The following is a 21,114-nucleotide window of genomic DNA, read 5'->3' on the forward strand; positions in this document are numbered from 1 at the left end:
TTACGTTTCAGAACTAGAAGACAAGGTGGAAATAGAAAAAAATCTACCAATCATCATCTGAAAAAGATCCCAGACTTAAGTTTCAGAGTTCCCAGGTTAAGGAGAAAACTGGAAACAATAAGAAAAAAAACAATTTAAATATTTTGGAGCTATGATAAGAACTATATAAAACCTAACAGCTACTATGTTGAAGTACCATAGATTTTGGAATATTATGTTCTGTAGCATAAGAGAGCTGGGGTTATGATTATGGATAACTTGATCCAGAAAAGTTAAGCATATTCCTGAATGGAAAAAGAAAAAAAGAATATTTAATAACTCAAAGACTTTCATCCCAGAACTCAAGGAAAAATTCAACACATAATATGCAGAAGAAATATAAAGTAAACTTTAAAGACTGATTATAAGGAACTCAATAAGGTTACATTATTTACTTTGTATATGTGAAAATATTAACAGTTCTCATCATTGTCATTAGCACTGTCATCATTGTTTGGGTAGTTTGAAAGAAAGGTGTGGACTGAGCTGAGTATGATAGAATGATTCTTAAAAAAAAAACTGTAGGAAGAGATAAAAAGGACTAATTATCTCATATAAATGAAGCATAATATATCTAGAAGGGTATAAAATTCTTCCCAATTAAGAAAGAAATGAGGGCAAGGAGATAGGATGTTGTTGAGAGGATAAAGAAGGGACTCTTAGAAGGATGAATAGGTTAAGGAATAAGGGAGGAAGCCAGATAGTAGAAGTAGAGAAAAGTGAGGAGGGATAGGGTAAATAGGATGAAGACAGAGAGAAATAGGAAGGAGGAAAATATGCAGTAATTGTAGCTTAGAATGTGAAAATGACCAATTTACCCATAAAACAGAAAGCGATAGTATATTAAAAAAAAACTGAATTAACAATATGTTGCTTTTAGAAAACATTATAAAAATAAGCAATACACACAAGGATAAAATAAAGAGCAGGAGTAGAATTTAGTATATAAAAAAGCAGGGATAGTAATCATGATCTCAAAGAAAGTTAAAGTAAAAAATATTTAGTCAAAAGTGAAAAACAAAACTATACTATGTGTCACTAATATTATTCAATATTGTTTTAGATCATTTAAAATACCTAGACAGCATAAAATATCTGGATGTATACCTGGCAAAGCAAGCACAAGAACTATATGGACATAAACATAAAATACTTTTTATATAAATAAACTCAGATATAAATAATTCAATTAATATTTATTGTTCACGTATGTAGAACTAAAAGAACATTGTACACAGCAACAAGATTATGCGATGATCAACTGAGATGGATGTGGCTAATTTCAAAAATGAGATGATTCAGGCCAATTCCAATAGATTTGTGATGGAAAGAGCCATTTGTATCCAAAGAGAGGACGACAGGGACTGAATATGGATCACAACATAATATGTTCACCTTTGTTGTTGTTGTTAATTTGCTTGTTGTTTTTTTTTTGTCTATTTTTTTCCCTTTTTGATCTGATTTTTTTTTTTGTGCTGCATGATAAATGTGGAAAGATATTTAGAATTGCACATATTTAACCTATATTGGATAATTTGTTATCTAGGGGAGGGGAGGAAAGAGGGAAAAAAATATGGAACATAAGGTTTTGCAAGGATGAATGTTGAAAACTATCTTTTCATATATTTTGAAAATAAAAAGCTATTATAAAAGATAAATTGAGGGACAAAATGCATAAAAATATTTATTGTTCATATAAAGCCAATACAATTTAAAAATGACAATTTTACCTAACTCCTCTATTTATTCAATGCCATACCAATTAAATTACTAAAAAATTATTTTACTATGTTAGAAAAATAATAAAATTCACTTGGAAGAACAAAAGGCCAGGAACTTCAAAGAAACTCAGGGGAAAAGATATAAAGGAAGTAGATTCAGCAATATCAGATCTTAAACTATATTATGCAGTAAGAGCATTCTTTAAGTGCAAAAAGAATAATTTCAAGTATTTTAAATTAAATTTTTCTTGTGTAAATAAAAGTTATATAGCAAGAATAGAAAGAATGCAGAAAGTAGGGGACAGGGGAGCTTTAAATGACAATTTTTCAGACAGGAAGTTATTGAGTTGGAATATTGCTATGGTATAAAAAATGATGAGCTAGTTGATTTAGAAAAACATAGAAAGATTTGTACTTATGAAGGAAGATACCTACTTTTAGAAAAACAAATGACAGGAAGAAATAAACATAGTATGGTCTTCCATATATGAGTGTATAGGTGTGTGTGTGTGTGTATATATGTGTGTGTGTGTGTGTGTGTGTGTGTGTTATATACTTAATTGTATCTTTCTGTAGAGTAATGAAGGAGGGGAGCAGAAGAAATAAAGTAAAAAGTACATAGCAGAGAATAAAAGAAAACCAAAAATGAAGCAAAGAAAGACAGAGAAGCTTTGAAAACAATGTGTAGTATTTATTATATAGAATTTTTTGAAATGGAAAGGTTTTGTTTCATATTGAATCCTTTCTTATGATCTATTGTGTACATAGCATTGTTTTTTTCTTTTCTTGTTTTGTATTTAAAATTATGTTTAAAATTTTAAAATTTACCTAAAAAAGATCAAACAAAACTTAACTGAGTAGATATGAAATAAGAAGACATAATCAATCTACTCCTTCTTAAATTTGAGAGATCAATAGGTTTTATATATTGCACTTTATCAAACTTTTAAAATATATTTGTCGGTTGTACTTCTTTTTTTTATTCCTCTCTAAAAATAGTATTTGTCATATGAGATACCTCTCTGGGAACAGAATAAGAGAGGAAGAAATACTTAGGATAACTATATGATATAAGAAATACAAATTATCAATAAAATTCATTTTTAAAAAGCCTAACAGGATCTTTTTACACATTATATAAGCAAAAACAGGGAGACAACAGAAGTTCTTGAGCATCATTTTTAAAATCAGTGTCACTGACATTCTGTATAGAATTCTTGTCTTAGGCCATACTGAAGCTCTAATACTACTGTCCTTATTTCTCAGTATGGTGAGGTATCCCTTTTTTGGATACTCCAGGTTTTGATAATCACACCAATCCATAAGGTTTAAGATTTGCTGTCTGTATTACACAGGCATCCAATCCGAATTTCTCCTCATGTTTTCTTTCTCTGATACAATCATTTTCATATCATCATCTCACCACCTCCAGCACAACCACCACCATCATCATCAAGGTCTTTATTATCTATTGTCATTTTAATAAGAGTGGGAAGGCAAAATAAGAGAATGCTAATCAGGGTTATATATGATAATAACGCTGTTCAATGAAACCCTCCTGGTAGTAAATGCCTAGCAGGAACCCTGATTTGCTGGTGAGAACAACAACAAATAATACTGGATTGAATAATCCCTAGGCTGTGTGATTAAAATGCTTTCATGAATCCAAGAAAGAAACGGGATGGAATAGAGTTATCCTCATTGAAACTTGGCACTGATCAGTTTGAAATTGAGTCAGCAGAAGAAATTACAATCTTTGGTTTTATTGTACCACAAGAAGCCAAAATATTTAGGAATAAATCAGAAGTGCTAATACTTCAACTGCTGAAATGCTTCAATACAAATGATATGAATCCTAAAGTAGGCAATCCAAGAACGTACATTCAATGTATTGAAGACATGGCTACTTTTATTATGCACCAGTACTATGTCAAAAGTAATTTGATTCCTAAATCTACAATAGGTTAAATTGAAAAACTACTAAAATAAAAAGAGGGAAATTGAAAATATGTATAATATATAGCCCTAGTTCCAACTCAAACATTAGTGTATTATTGACCGGTGTAGAGCAATTATAAAAATGATTTGATTCCTAGGTTTAGATGAAATTAAAGTGCTATTAAAATCTTTAAAAAGTTGAAGACCCTGAAATCATTGAAAATTCTCACCTAATGCAAAATCCAGAAATTATACCAAAAACAAAACAAACGACAAAAACATATACTTAGATTAGAATTTCAAAAAGCTCTTTTTAAGTTTGACTGTTATAAATTTAAGTAGGAGAATTCAACAAAAGAGTTGAGTTTTTGAAAAGTTGAAATTTGTTATAGCTTAATCATGAAAAAATGTGTTCTCCAACTGTATTTTGCAAAAACATCTAGTGCTTGTAACTAGCAATTTTATGCAGTAAGTCATTGCCATGGTAAAAAAAAAAAAAAAACAAACAAAAAAAACACACACACACACATACACACACACACCCAAGATAAAATAGGAAGATTAAAAACAGATATCAAATACCAACATGTCAGAAGCTGTAATGGGTTGAAGCTCCAGTTGATGCACTGAGGTCCCAAGCACGTGAGGCTAAATAGTAATTGGACCATACTCTATTAATATATATGTTTGGAGAAAGAATGGCCCCCACCCACTCTTTGTGCAAGTCCTGATGTGTTGTATAGGAAATGACAATTTTGGTAGGTGGAGGCAGAGGGAGAAGAGAGGCAGGGAGAGACTGCTGGCTGGCTGCACACATTGTGTGACCCCCCCTTCACCTCCGATCCCCCTTCACCTCTGATCCTTCTTCACCTCACCTCTATTGAGAATAAAGATTAAAGATTTTCCCTTAACCTGCATTCCTGACTCTGGCTGATTTTAAAATACACAGTCATTACAAGAAGCAATTTTGGAAAGTTTGAAGAGTTTCAGACAAACATGTAAAAAATCACATCATTATCTATTTGGAATACATGGTTGAAAATTTAAACTCTCAATTGAAAGCAATGAAAAACAAATATGTGAAGAAAGATCTGGAAATCAAAAGCATATCAGAAATTCTAGATTCTCTTAATTAATAATCAAAAGCCAATATTAAAGGCAAAGTTAAAAGGAGAAGGTAATACAAGTAGTTAGAATAAATTTCAATACAGATAACAAAAGAAGCAATTCAAAATCAATAAAAATTTACTTACAAAATCTTGAGAAGTAAATAATTCAGGAGTGAAAGAGAATTCCCAAAGAAAAAAGATAAGAAAATTTTTGGTTAAGTCCAATACAAGGAAAATGTAAATTTTATCAATTAAGAAACAAAAATCTTATGCATTGTTAATATGATAGAACAGTAAAAGTAAGTTTAAAGAATGAAACTAACATCTTTATAAAATTGGAAGTTTATAAAATGTTATAATAATTTTGACTCAAATGTTTCACACTGATCCTTTTTTTTTAAACAGAGAACTCAGTAACTCTTCAAATATAGCACATATTCAAGCACTCTGTACAAAGTAGTCACAATTTGTATTTATCAAAAATATCCATAAAACACATGAAAGAAAATAATAACCTTGACTGGGGAGCAAAAAGAATTTAATAAAAAGTCCCAGGAATTATATAAGAAGCAATTTTTTTTATTAACTATGTTTGTTGATAATGACAAAGCCATTGATCTGTTTCTGTATTAATAGCTTATAAATATACTTCAGATACAAAAAAAGATGCAAAAATAGTGAGAATGTTAAAATTACTTAATACCCACATGGAAAACTATTTTCCACTAAAACATGCCAATACAGTAATTCCAAGAGTAAGTTTGGCTTTCAAATTAAAGAGGGTATTGAATCAAATTATCTTATTAATCACTTGATGTATTCAGATGGCATCAAAGCACATGTCTTCATGAAAAAAGTTATAAAAACAGCTCTTTTTAAGGAATCTTACAGGAGGAGTGAAGTAGGCAGGAGAACCACCAGAAGGATGGTCAAAGATGGAATGTCTCTGTTTTCAGTCCTCTCAGCCCTTAAATACTTCAGTCTGATTACATCATTACAGCACACTAAGGATGTGTGAACTAGAGAATCATTCTATCACCACACTACCTATTAAGTATATGTGTACTAGAGAATCATCATCTCATTAATCACACTGAGTTAAAACCCTGCTGTATCTTTGCTTCAAATATCCTTCTCTCAGAGTTCCCCAATATCTGTGATCCTCTACATCTTACTTCTGTGAAATCAAAATGCCATTTCAATGTGCTAAGTCTTAAGTTATTTGTTGACTGAATAACTGAATATACTGTTATACTGAATAACTGAATAACTGTTATACTGAATAACTGAAAGTTATTTGAATGACTGAATCATTATCATGTGCAACTTTTTGCGACCCCATTTGGTGTTTTCTTGGCAAATCCAGTGAAATGATTTGTCATTTCCTTCTCTCACCCACTTTACAGATGAGGCAAAAAAGATTAAATGATTTGCCCAGGGCCACATACCTACTAAATGTCTGAGGTCAGATTTGAATTCAGGAAGATGAGTCTTCCTGATTCCAGGGTTGACATTATCCATTTCACCAGCTAGCTGTCCTTAGAACATAGTAGGAGTTTAATGAATGTTTACTAATTGACTAACTGATTGGGAGGTGATAAAATTGAAATCCAGAGGGATTGAATGATTTGGCCAATAAGTGGAAGAACCAGAATAGATAACAAACCTAGCTCTCCTGATTTCAAGTGCAGTGTTAGAGGAGTCACAGGATAACTTGCTCTCTCTTTACCTTAAAGAATCTTCAGAAGAAAAGCAGCCACTTCTTGGTGTAGTTCCTTTGTTCTAGTCTTCTTTATTGTGATCCATAAAAATCTTGCACATATCTATCTTAGGTTTATTCAGCTAATGCCCCCCTCCATTCTAGGCTTACAATTCTTTCATTAAGCCTCTTTGATCTTATATAATGGGGTGGTGGTAAAATTAATTTGTTCCATATACTTTTTTGTTGTTGTTTTGGTTTTTTGCTGAGGCAATTAGGGTTAAGTGACTTGCCCAGGGTCACATAGCTAGGAAGTGTTAATTGTCTGAGACCAGATTTGAACTCAGGCCCTCCTATCTTCAGGGATTGTGCTCTGTCTACTGCACCACCTAGCTGTCCCCCCAAATATGCTTTTTTTTTTTTTTTTTTTTTAGACAACACACATTTATTTATTTATTTTTAATAACTTTTATTTAAGTTATTTGTGGTAATTTTACAGCATTGACAATTGCCAAACCCTTTGTTCCAATTTTTCCCTTCTTCCCCCCTCATCCCCTCCCCTAGATAGCAGGATGACCAGTAGATGTTAAATAAATTAAAGTATAAATTAGATACACAATAAGTATACATGACCAAACTGTTATTTTTCTGTACAAAAAGAATCAGACTCTGAAATAATTGTACAATTAGCCTGTGAAGGAAATCCAAAATGAAGGTAGGCAAAAATATAGGGACTGGGAATTTAATGTAATGGTTCCTAGTCATCTCCCAGAGTTCTTTCGCTGGGTGTAGCTGGTTCAGTTCATTACTGCTCCATTGGAACTGATTTGGTTCATCTCATTGCTGAAGATGGCCAGGTCCCAAAGAATTGATCATCTAAGTATTGTTGAAGTATATAATATTCTTGGCCTGTTTTCACTCAGCATCAGTTCATTAAGTTCTCCAGGCCTTTCTGAAATCATCCTGTTGGCCATTTCTTACGAACAATAATATTCCAAATATTCATATACCACAATTTATTACCATTCTCAAGTGGGCATCCACTAGTTTCCAGTTTTCTGCCACTACAAAGAGGACTGCCACAAACATTCAGGCACTGTCCCCCCTTTTTTATCTCTTTGGGATATAACCCAGTAGTAACACTTGGATCAAAGGGTATTACAGTTTATTTTTTGAGCATAGTTTAAATTGCTCTCCACAATGGTTGGATTATTCACAATTCCACCAACAATTATTAGTTTTTTTACCCCTCAACATTCCATTATCTTTCCTTGTCATTCTAGCCAGTCTGACATTGTAGTGATATCTCAGGTTGTCTTAATTTGCTTTTCTATTAATAATGACTTGGGTCTTTTCATTGGCTAAAATGTTTTCAATTTCTTTCGAAATTGTCTGTTGTATCCTTTAACCATTTATCAATTGGAGAATGGTTGATTTCTTATTAGGTCAATTCTCTCTATATATTTGGAAATAGGGTTTATCAGAACCTTTGACTGTAAAAATATTTTTCCAGTTTATTCTTCCTTCTAATCTTGTCTGAATTGTTTTGTTTTAAAAAACTTTTCAATTTGATAAATCAAAATTTTTCTATTTTGTGATCAGTAATGATCTTATTCTTCTTTGGTCATAAATTCCTTCCTCTTCCACAGATCTGAGAGGTAAACTATCCTGTGTTCCTCTAATTTATTTGTAATCTCATTCTTTATGTCTGGGTCATGAATCCATTTTGACCTTATCTTGGTGTATGGTATTAAGTGTGGGTCGATGCCTAGTTTCTGCCATACTAGTTTCCAATTTTCCCAGGAATTTTTGTCAAACAGTAAGTTCTTATCCCAAAAGCTGGGGTCTCTGGGTTTGTCAAACACTAGATTGCTATAGTTATTGACTGTTTTGTCCTTTGAACCTAACCTATTCCACTGATCAACTAATCTATACCCATATACTCTTTATAGCCTCTTTCCAATTAATAGGAGATCTAGGGGAAAAAGTCAGTGCATAATCTATTTAAAACTATCAGCAAGCATCATGTGTAATGGAGATAAACTAGAACCATTCCCAATAAGAGCAGGGGAGAAACAAGTTTGCCCATTATCACCATTAATTACTATTCAATATTGTATTATAAAAGCTAGCTGTGGCAATAAGAGAAGAAAAAGATTAAAGATATATATATACACACACTATACAATTATACAGTAGGTAGTGAGGAAGACAAATTATCATTTTTTGCAGATGATATGATGGCATAATTAGAGAACCCTAGAGAATCAACTAAAAACTATTAGGAATAATCTACTGCAATGTTCTCTCTTCTTTTCTAAAATATAATGGTTCTCTCTAGGAACAGGTTTCTTGGGGAGGTTTTCTGTAGGCAGTCTTAGTTTCGGTTCTGAGTAATAATCACCTCAAATACAGTCAGCTTGTTAAAAATTTAAATCCTTTATTGTCTCCTTCAAAATAGCCCAGTTAATTTTCTTAGAGGCCTATCTCTCTCCTTGGTTCCAAGAGTTCTTGAAGCTTGTCTGCCAGCTTCAGCCTCCAGCTCTCTCTGAATCCTGGTTCTCCTCTTCCGAATCCCCACTTCTGCCCAACTGCAGTCTCTAGCTTCTCAATCTCTTCAACTAACTTCGCACTTCTCAATCTCTTCCACTGACTGACTCCAGGAGCTCCTTATATATGATCTCTTAAAGGTGGGAACCCAAAAGTTGACTCCTCCTCTGAGAGAGTGGGATTGTGGGTTTCTGACTTGTGAATCTCCCAAACTTGTGAACTCTCAAAGGTGTAAACATAAGCATTGTTTCTATCAATTCTAGTAACTTAACACCTTGTAAGGATTCTAACAATCCACAACTTTAGCAAAATTGCAGCATACAAAATAAATCCATATAAATCATCAGCATTTTTATACATGACTAATAAAATCTAACAGCAAGAGATACAAAGAGTAATTCAATTTAAAATAACTGTCAATAGTATAAAATATTTGGGAATCTATCTGCCACGGGAAAGTCAGGAAGTATATGAGCAAAACCACAAAACACTTTCCACACAAATAACGTCAGATCTAAACAACTGGAAAAATAACAAGTGTTCTTGGATAGGTTGAGTGAATATAATAAAAATGACAATACTACCTAATCTATTTATTTAATCAAACTCCCAAGAAACTATTTTACTGATCTAGAAAAAATAACAACAAAATTCATCTGGAAGAACAAAAGGTCAAGAATTTCAAGGGAATTAATGGAAAAAAAAAAAAAAAGCAAATGAAGGTGGCCTAGCTGTACCAGATCTAAAACTATATTATAAAGCAGCGGTCATCAAAACCATGTGGTACTGGTCCATCATGGAATAGGTTAGGTTTACAGGACAAAATAGCCAATAACTATAGCAATCTAGTGTTTGACAAAGCCAAAGACCCCAGCTTTTGGGATAAGAACTTACTATTTAACAAAAACTGCTGGGGAAAATGGAAACTGGTATGGCAGAAACTAGACATTGACCCACACATAACACTGTATGCCAAGATAAGGTTGAAATGGGGTCATGATTTAGACATAAAGAATGATATTATAAACAAATGAGAAGAACATAGGATACTTTACCTCTCAGATCTGTGGAAGATGAAGGAATATGTGACCAAAGAAGAATTGGAGATCATTACTCATTACAAAATAGATAATTTTGATTACATTAAATTAAAAAGGTTTTGTACAAATAAAACTAATGCAGACAAGATTAGAAGGGAAGCAATAAATGGGGAAAACATTTTTACATTCAAAGGTTCTGATAAAGGCTTTGTTTCTAAAACATATAGAGAAGTGACTCTAATTTATAAGAATTTAAGCCATTCTGCAATTGATAAAATGGTCAAAGGATATGAACAGACAATTTTCAAATAAAGAAATTCAAACTATTTCTAGTCATATGAAAAGGTGCTCTAAATCACTATTGATCAGAGAAATGCAAATTAAGACAACTCTGAGATATCACTACACACCTCTCAGATTGGCTAAGATGACAAAAAAGATAAAGACAAATGTTGGAGGGGATGTGAGAATAGTGGGATACTGATACAATGTTGGTGGAACTGGGAACAGATCCAACCATTCTGGAGAGCAATTTGGAACTATGCTCAAAAAGTTATCAAACTGGGCTATATACCCTTTGATTCAGTACTGGGCTTATATCCCAAAAAGACCTTAAAGGAGGGAAAGGGATCCACATGTGCAAAAATGTTTGTAGCACCCCTTTTTGTAGTGGCAAGAAACTGGAAACTGAATGGATGCCCATCAATTGGAGAATGGCTAAATAAATTATGGTATATGAATGTTATAGAATATTATTGTTCTGTAAGAAATGACCAGCAGGATGATTTCAGAGAGGCCTGGAGAGACTAACATGAACTGATGCTAAGTGAAATGAGCAGAACCAGGAGATCATTATACAAGGCAACAAGGAGATTATACGATGACCAATTCTGATGGACATGGCTGTCTTCAACAATGAGATGATTCAAATCCGTTCCAAATGTTCAGTGATGAAAGAAAGCCATCTGCACCTGGAGTGAGGACTATGGGAACTGAGTGTGGTTCACAATATAGCATTTTCAATCTTTTTGTTGTTTGCTTGCATTTTATTTTGTTTTTTTTTTTTCTTGTTGCAGCACGATAATTGTTTAAATATGTATACATATATTGTATTCAACATATATTTCTACCATGTTTAATACATATTGAACTATTTGCTATCTAGTAGAGGACATGGGGAAAGGGAGGAAATTGGAACATAATGTTTTGCAAGGACTATTGTGAAGAATTGTCCACACATGTTTTGAAAAATAAAAAGCTTTAATAATAAAAAAAAAGTCAATGCATATATTGTTATATAAAGCCTATAGTTGGTTTGGGACACTGGGTATCTAACTTCCTGAGGGAATATCTGATAATAGCAAACTCTGATTCCTTCTATTGCCACATTATCCAATCTGGAACACACCTAGGCACTGTGCCTTTACTATAAGAGGTAAGAGCATAAGAAAGAAAAAAAGGGAAAAGTAATTTCTTTATATCCTTCATTTTAAATTATAGGGAGCAGTTTGCCCAGAGAGTGGACTATTCTCATTGTTTTATTTATTTTTAGGGAGGTGCTCTGTGTGGCCTTCCTCTATCTCCGGGTAATCAGTGGCTGTGCTGATGGGAAGATCCGCATATATAACTTCTTGAATGGGACCTGTCTGAAGGTGATGAAAGCCAATAGCAGAGGTGACCCAGTGCTGTCCTTCTTTATTGAGGGCAACAGGTGGGTGGTAGAATTGGAGGTCGGAGCCATGAGCAATTCTATTTTGGATGATTCTACTCATCTCTTTTCAGATTTCTCACAGCATTTTTTTCTAGAACTTTTCTTTGCTCTCATCACATTCTGCCAAGTTTTATACCAATTTTACTTACATGTTTTATCCTCTATTAGGTTGTAAGCTCCATGAGAGTAGGGAATAGCTTGTTTAATCTTTGTCTAGCGTGCAGAGTCTAGCACAATACCTTGGGTATCAATTTCTTCATCTATAAAAGGAGAGGATTAGATTAGACATCTAAGGTTCCTTTCACAATAAATTATAGTCTTGTGAATTATTCCAACTGGCTCTATTCGTTGTATATAGCCTCACTCGCTACATCTACCAAATGGATACTTTAGGAATTTTCATTCATGTTGTTTGGATAAAGTGGAATAAGTCCAGCAATATTCACTTCATGTGGCTGCCCTTCTCTTCTGTTGGAAGCCTGATTAAATGTGTCTGTCTTAAGGTATTATTTTGGTCCTAGGATGGTGATCAATACAGAGAGCAACATTGTGATGTTTGAATTTGACAAGGTTAAATGGCAGTATTACTCAGATAAGAATAAACAACTTACCAAGAGACCCAAGGAGAAAGAAAAGGAAGACCCTTCCTGTGTAAAGGAGAATAAAAGCACTCATCCAAAAATATACCCTGTAATTGAAGGTAAGTATACTGGTAAATGGTTTTTAGGCAGGGAAGTTTAGGTGGAGCTGACTTTACCGGAAGGTGGTGATGATAGGGCTGATAATAGGACTAATTTTAATTAGTCTTACCAGATAACTCTCAGATGATCTAAGGCCCCTTTCTTCATTCTACTTGGAATGGAAGTGTCTGTTTTGGTGATTCATCTATCATGTGGTTAGAGACATAGTTCATGTTATTTTTTCCCTTAATGTACAATCTCAAGCAATAGTTTTTAAGGGAAGAAACATTTACACACCTGAAAGATAAGCTTATTTATTTGAGGAATGTGGAAGCATGGGTGACATTTTCCCTCTGGGCACATACATTATTACAAAGCATAGGTGTCTTCTTAGGCACATTAATCCTCTAGGATTGATATAAGAAATTGGATCAGTTGATTACCCTATAGAAAAATTAATTGGTTAGCCCTCTCTGTCTCCTACTAGGTTCTTAGAAGGCTGGATGTTCTCACTTGTTAAGCTATAAGAGTGGTCTAGACTTAGATTTATATGATAATGAATTTAATAAAGGTTGATGGGTGAAAGCCATATGATTTATTGACTTGCTCTCTCACTCTGACTCATTTGAGGTTTATCCTTATGAAAGTTTCCTGTCAAGAGACTTAACTATCTGTCTTATGCATTGGTTGAGTCAATAAAGAATCAAGAGATGTTATTTTAAAACCATGTTCAAGCTGGTGTCAAAAGCAATCTTACTCTTTTTTCTTTTTAAAATATTTTTAACATTTTTAATATTTTTTATTTTTAAATTTTGATTTGTAAATTTTCTCCTATTCTCTCTTCCATCTACTGAGCATAAATCAATTACACATGTGAAATCATGAAAAACAGTTCCATATTAGCTTTTTTTTTAAACAAAAAAATTAAGTTGAGAGAATTATCCTTCAAATTTCATTCAGTGTTCATCAGTTCTCTCTATGGAGATGAGTAGCAATTTTTTTATCTTGAATCTTTTAGAACTGTCTTAGATTATATATTGATCAAAGTAGCCAAGTCTTTTGCAGTTGATCATCATTAAAGCATTGTTTTTTAACTGTGCACAAGGATCTTTTAGTTCTCACTTTATTTTGCATCAGTTCATATAGGTCTTGCTATATTTTCCTGAACTTCCTTCCTACTCCATCATTTTCCACAACACCATAGTACTCCATTACAATCATATGCCATCCTCGATTTCTAAATCTTTGTCATCACAAAAAGAACTACAAATATTTTTTACATGAAGGTCCTTTTCCTTTTTCTTCAATCTCTGGGATACAAAACCAAGGTCATAAAGAGCAAGAGGCCCTGCTACAGATCAGTGTGGGAAATAGCATATCAATTCTCGCCAGCTGTACTTATTTAGCCTTGCTGTCACATTCCTAAATTTCCTTGAACTCTGCAGGAGGGTATGCAAGAGGAATGAATGAAAAAGGCATGCATTAAATTATCCAGAAACTCTGCATCCTACTTTTTGTCTATATCTTATGACTAATTACTTTTTCCTTGTGAAGTCACCAAAATATGATAGCCCCCCTGGTTCAACATAGTTTATTTTAATGAACCTGGATTTACTAGATTCTAACTTAATTAATGAAAACAGTCAAGGACTAGAAATTAAAAGAGAGAGAGAGATGGTCTGATGCTGGGTCTGCTACTAGTCACATCCCTTTATGAGAATCACTTCATTTCTTTGGCTCTCAATTTTCCAACATCTCAAATGAGGGGGTTAGACTAGATGATTTAAAAAGATCCTTCCAGAATTTTATGGTTCATTAAAACAGTCAAAGAATGATAGAATTGTTGCATGTTCTAGAAGTGTTGGTTACCAATTTTGAATCTGTGTCAGTTTCTGGTGAGTTGGTTGCTGTTATGATACCAGAAGATTAAGTGAAACATTAGCCAGTTATTTTACACATGGTAATGGGATAGATAATAGTGAGAATTTTTTTTAAAGATAATGCTGACATATCTTGAATTTATATCCTAATTATGGCTTGCTTTCTGTGAGTACTTGGATTTGTGAACTAACCATTTTGTGAAAATATTTTTCTGTCTGTAAAAAGAACATTATACTTAATTGTCTCTTGAGGTTGATGTAAGGAAAAAATAATGTGATTGTACAAGGCAGTGGATATCAGAAATGCTGTTTCTGTAAGAAATGATTTAGAAAATGTATTAGTAAATTTCTGCACTGATTAAGTGCAACCATTACAAGAACTGGTTAAAGATTCACTGAAAATTGGCCTAGATCGTGTGGTGAATAGGCATGGGAGTAAAGAGCAGGAAGGGATCTTAGTTATAACTAACTCTTCATTTTACAGATGAGGTCTGAAGAGATGAATTAATTTGCCAGAGGTTACACAGGTAGCAAGATAAAATTCAAATGTAGATCTTAATCTAAATCCAGTACTTTCACTAAAACATGTTGACTTTCCCTATAAGCTAATCAAAAACAATAGGGATGCCAAAGGTAAACTTTATAATTTTGCCAGATGATAAGCTTGAGAAATGTAAGGATAAGGATGAAGGTCTTAGCCACAGGGTCCTTAGATGTTTTTCTTAATCAACAGAGAAAAGGTAGTTTGGGGGCTTATTTGTTGGAGAGTTAAGAAATCAGAGGAAAGGCAGTAAAGGCACCTATTGAGGGGAACATTCAGATGTAGTTTACCTAGATCTTAACATGATGACTAAGTCTTCCTTGTCAACATTATGGCAGGATACCTTGAACAGCTATGTTTATTCAGAACTTGTTGGATAAGTGGATCCAAAAAGTAGTCATTAATGGTTTGATGTCAGCTTGGAAAGAAGACCCAGGAATACATGCTTATCGCTGAACTACTTAATATGTTTATAAATATCTTACTTTAAAACTCTAGCTATTAGATGTAGAATGGACTCCCTGGGGAAGGAACAGATTCTACCTCACTAAAATCTTCAAGTGAAGGCTGGATGATCTTGAATATTTTTGAGAGATATAGTTGATTGGGTAAATTTGGACTAGGTGACTTTTGATGTTCATTCCAGCTCTGAAATTCTTCAAACCCATTAACATTTCTCTCCCTGGGCTGGGGAAGGAAGAGAACCAACAGTTCAAATCCTAATACAGATCTGATACTGTTTTATGAACAATTTTTTCCACTTTTATATGAATAAAGGACAGCAATTACCAGCAACTTAATTACATTTCTAAACTGTTAATATATAGTTATTATATCTTAAGTTGGCACTCCTTTCTTATAAAAGTGATATATAAGCATTCTTTTTTCATAAAACTACCCACCAGTTTACCAGACTGACTGATCTGCAAACAGAATGAAAAAGACACAGTATAACTATATTTTCACAAAGTATTTGATAATATTATCATACTCACATAAATAAGATAGTCAATCCAGACTATTTTAATGGATTCCTAATCTGCCTTCCTACCTCTAATCTATCTCATCTGCAATCAATTCTTCACATTGCAATTCAAGTAAAATTCTTTACTTACTTTTCTGATCATGTCACAATTTTATAAAAAAAAAAATTCAGTAGATCTCCATCAGGTAAGTGAATAAAATAAAAATCCTCATGCTTGGAATTAAACATCCTGCACAATCAATCTCTAATCTTACCTGTACTCTAAATCAGATCTCTTTTCATTTTCTCCCATATTTGTATCTTTAATCATGTTGTTTTCCTGTGTAGAGTTTATTATTTTATTCTCTTTCTGTTAAAGCTTTCCTTCTTTCAAGATTAAAGCAGATGTACTTTCTCCATGAAGTCTCTCCTAACTTTTCCTCCCTCTGACAAAAGTGATTTCTCTCATTTCGAAAAACTTTTCCAGAGATTATTCTTTGTATTCATCACATTCTCCTCCTTTATATACAGTACTTATTTGTACTAACTGTATTCCTTTCAACCCCTTTATACTGTCAGCTCCTTGAGACCAGGTCTGTGCCATATTTGTCTTTCTAAAAGAAAAAGAAATCCCCCACAAAGTTTTAAACATATTAAGGACTTAATATAGGGTCTTCTTAAAACACAGTATATATTTTAAACACAGTAAAACATAGATGTTTAACACAGGGTATTCCAAAAACGGTATTTGTATAGTTTTAAGATTCAGTAGTTTAAAAATTCATTAAGATTTCTGGTACACACTGAATATGTTCATTATTGTTCCTCTATTCTTTTCTCATTTGTTTCATTCTCTGTTGCTGTCTAGATTGTAAAATATTTATCAAGAACCAGCAGGTTTTTTTTTTTTTTTAATACTAGTATACGTGAACTCTAGATATACTATGTCAGGAATTTCCCTGACAACCTACTAACAATGTCAAAAAAAAAAAAAAAGTTTTGGGGGAGGCATGATTTGTCCTTGATAAAATTATGTTGGCTCTTAATCCTCAATGCCTCCCCTTTTAAGTGCTGAAATTACATCACTTTAATAATATACTTTGGAATCTTTCCAATAACTGACACCAAGTTGAAAAATATAGCTTCCTTTAAAAAATTTAGGCAATATTTGCCTTTCTCCAATCTTTGATTTTTCCATTCTGTGGGTTTTCAAAGATCACTAATGATAGTTCAGTAACTAAATTCCGGAAGGTTGTTCATCTAGGTCTGGTGGCTTAAACTTATTCAAGGCAATTAAGATACCATCTCACTATTTTTTTTTTTTTGTTTCAATTTCCTATTTATTATTTTTGTCTTATACTTCTTACCCTAGAGTTAATTTTCCTTGGCAGGGAAATATTGTAGAAACTTTCTTTTTTCCCCTGAGGCAATTGGGGTGAAGTGACTTGCCATAAGGTTACACAGCTAGGAAGTGTTATTAACTGCTGAGACCAGGTTTGAACTCAAGTTCTCCTGACTGGTGCTCTATCCACTGCGCCATCTAGCTGCCCCAGAAACTTTCTAATTAGTTTTCCTCTTCCATAGACCCAGAACCAGGGAAATTTCTTTTCTCAGGACTGCCTCCCCTTTTCTCAATCTCCAATCACAAAGTTAAAGGCTTAGACAAGAGCACATGACTATGTAATTCGTTAATATCAGTAACACAGAAAAAACAGACATATATTAAAACAAAGTATTAAAAAGCAAAGCATTAATGAATTACACATGGAATTTAATTTTTCCTTTTAACCCAACTTTCCCACTCTTCCCACTAGACAGAGATGAAATAAGAAATAAAGTGGGCAGAAAGGAGTTTCCTCTAGACAGTACATTCATTGCACTGATTTATTCTCCACATTTCTTGTCTCAGACCTCTCATGTTCATCAATTCTCAACTCTGGTTGTGGTTTTTTCAGTATCTCATCTTTGCTCTTGATATGGCTGCCTCTGAAATTCCCTACTTTTCAGTGGAAGGAATTCATAAATTCCTTGATAGGACAGCATTATGCCTTTCATAAATTCCTTGCTGGGATTGACAGCAGCATGAAACTAGAGATAGCTGCACTTTCTCTTTTAGGAGCAATCTTGTGGTTTCTCCAAGAAACCTGGGGAACTCTGGCTAATACCTTTCAGGCTTGTTCTTTGTGATAGGAATGATCTCAGCCACTTTCTCTCCAGTATAGTGTGGTTGATTGACTTTTTGAATCTTTCCATACACAACATCTCTTTGGGGCTCTCTCCTCCAACCTGCATTCTCACTGGCAGGTTGGGTATAAAATGCAATTGTATACTCCCTTCAGGATTCAAGGGGTAACCTTAAGGGATTGCAGTTTCTAGTACTGTTGCTTTATGATCCTTCACAATATGACCCTTCATTGCATGTTTCCCGCTGCATGTCAGTCAAGTTAACTTAAAACAAGGAGAGGCATTACAAATTCAATCCCCCCAAACCAAGACGGGGAGAATGGGCTCATACTTACAATAAAATGTTGTGGAGCTTGTTAACCACATTTAGAAAAATAGAGATTAAAAACTATTTTTTAAGTTATATTTGGCAATCTATCTGGAGAAAAATAGATAAAGTCTTTTGCTTGAGCCCTATTTTTATCCTTATCTACCTGTCCAGAAACAGCCAATAAACATGCATTGAATGTCTACCATGTGCAAGGAACTGTGCTAAATGCTGGGCATACAAAAAGAAGCAAAAGACAGTCCTTGCCCTCAAGAAACTAACAATAATGATAAGGAGAGTTGAACAAAAAAAATATACCAATGAGGTATATACATAAAAATAAGAAATAATTTATAAAGGAAAGATACTAGAATAGAGAGGTGTTGGGAAAGATTTCCTATGGGAAATATGATTTTAGTTGGGACTTGAAGGATGCTAGAAAAGACAATAAGTAGAACTGAGGAAGGAAATCATTCCAGGCAAGGGGGATAGTCAGAGAAAATAGAGAGAGCTGAGAGACAGTGTCTTGTTTGTGAACAGTAACATGCCATTGTCAATGGATTGAAGAATACAAAACAGGAAGTAATGTGGAAGAAGGCTGGAAGGGTAAGAAGGGTAGGTATAATTTAGGAACTAAGTTATAAAAGATTTTCAATGCCAAATAGAGGATTTTTTTATTTTATTTTATCCTGGAAGTCCTAGGGAGCCAATGGAATTTATTGAATCGAAAAGTTATATGGTAAACCTGAGATTTAGGAAAATTACTTTGGCTGTTAACAGACAAGAGTAAAATGGAGAGATACTTGAGAATGCAACTCATCAGCAAGTTACTCTTTTGGTCATGAGGGCCTGCACTAAAGTCGTAGCATCAGAGGAGAGAAGAGAATATTTGAGAGATGTTGCATAAATGAAATTGATGCAAAAAACTGGATGGCGGCACTAGATAGAGACAATGTCATGAGAGATGAAAAAGAGTAAGAAGTTGAGGATGATACCTAGGTTAAAAGCATGAGAAACTTGGAGGATGATGTTGTTCTTGGCAATAATAGGAAAAATGAAGGAAGGAGAACAAGGTTTAGGAGGGAAGATGAGTTCAATTTTGAACATGCTGAGTTCAAGATTTACTAGACATCCAGTCTGAGATGTGTGAAAGGAATTGTAGATGAAAGATTAGAAGTCAATAGAGAATTTAGGGCAGGATAGATAGTTATGAGAATCATTAGCAATAAAGATGATAATTGAATCCTTGGGAGTTGATTAGATCACCAAAAGAAGGAGTGTAAAAGGAGAAAGAGAAGAGGGCCTAGTACTGAACACAGAAGGACATGGTTAAAGGGCATTATCTAGATGAAGATCTAGCAAAAGAGATTGAGAAGGAGTGGTCAGATAAGGAGTAGGAAAAACAGGAGAGAAGTTTTCTGAAGACAGGCAAAACAAAAGTATCAAGACAAAGAGGATGGTCAAAGTGAAAAGCCTATAGACAAGTGAAGAGTAAGTATTTGTCATTGGATTTAACCATTAAGAAATCATTAGTTATATGGAATAAATGAAAGAATCTCAGAAAAGAGGATTCCAGTTGCTACTAGATAGAGGAAGGCCTTCTACAGAAAGTAAATAGTGAACTATCTGTGTAGGAAATAGATTCATCTTACTTTACCTCTTGGGGCAGGGCTTTGACCAAAGCAAGGCAAAGGAAAGCAGATTTCAGATCCATTTTGGAAAGAATTGTTTTATATCAGGAGTTATTTCAAAATTAAATAGACCACTTTAAAAGATAGTGACCTTCTTTGTCACTGAAAGCATTTAAGTGAAAGTGGGGTGAAAAGAAGGGCTGGAGAGGGCATTTCTGACTGGATGGAAAGTTGGATTATGTATGATCTCTTCCAACTCTTAAGATTCTTCTGTATATATCCTATCTCTCAAAAGGAGAGTCCCTTTGAAAAAAGGGACTATTTTCCATTTTTGTCTTTATTAGTCTTAGCATCTAACACAATGCTTTGTGCATTTTTTTGGTCATACTTATGATTTAACTGGTGAAGGGAACTCAAAAGATGATCCCCCCTCTACCAATTCAGATCCATAATTTTTTTGAAAAAAATTGTTAAACATTGTCTAATAAAATTTTAAAGTTTAATATTTAAAAAAATATTTAAGTTACAGATTTTTTCCTTCCCCCATTCCTTAAGAAGGTAAGCAATTTGATATCAATTATACATACAAAGCTATGCAAAACAAATAGCGTTATTTGCTATTTGGCAAAAGAAAACATACATACAAAAAGAAAAGAAAAGTATGCTTCAAAAACAAAATCATTATAATACTTTCAATGGAATGGTGAGGTAGGAAACCAAGTAAGGGGTTAACATGTGAATGAGGGGGAAAAAAATGGAGGCACCTATTATTGGTAGCCCTTTCAAGGAATCTGGTCACAAAGAGCAAAGAATTATAGGATGTTAGGTGGTAGAAGAATTAAATGAGATTTTTTTGAGTACAGAGGAGACAAGGATATGCTTGCTTAGGTATTAAACCCTTTTTGTTAATACTACTTCTTCCTGGTAACTGAAATTCAGTCCTTTTAACTAGTTCTAGTAAGTAGGCTTAGTTCACATTACTCTAAAATGGGTAGCCCTTGTCCTGAGTATTATTTAAGTGTCAAAAGTGAAGCTCCCACCTGCACTTTTTACAAGGTACTGGCTTCATTCAAGGTCTCTTCACTCCTTTCTTTAGTTTTAGACTTATTCAAAGGTTCGA

At 33.6% G+C, this 21,114-nt stretch overlaps 1 protein-coding gene across 2 annotated transcripts in view; it reads left to right on the top strand.

Annotated features, from left to right (window-relative positions):
• The window catches only part of CDRT1 (CMT1A duplicated region transcript 1), a 96,084-nt gene that overhangs the window by 72,914 nt on the left and 2,056 nt on the right, over nt 1-21,114 (top strand). The window contains exons 11-12 of one of the 2 annotated variants that reach the window (XM_031968424.1): nt 11,649-11,807; nt 12,329-12,507. In XM_031968424.1, coding sequence (XP_031824284.1) covers nt 11,649-11,807; nt 12,329-12,507 — 338 coding nt within the window. The remainder of the gene's footprint in view (nt 1-11,648; nt 11,808-12,328; nt 12,508-21,114) is intronic. The other variant, XM_031968425.1, reaches the window with a different exon arrangement.

The sequence above is a fragment of the Sarcophilus harrisii genome, chromosome 4, assembly GCF_902635505.1.
Source record: "Sarcophilus harrisii chromosome 4, mSarHar1.11, whole genome shotgun sequence".
Classification (NCBI taxonomy): domain Eukaryota; kingdom Metazoa; phylum Chordata; class Mammalia; order Dasyuromorphia; family Dasyuridae; genus Sarcophilus; species Sarcophilus harrisii.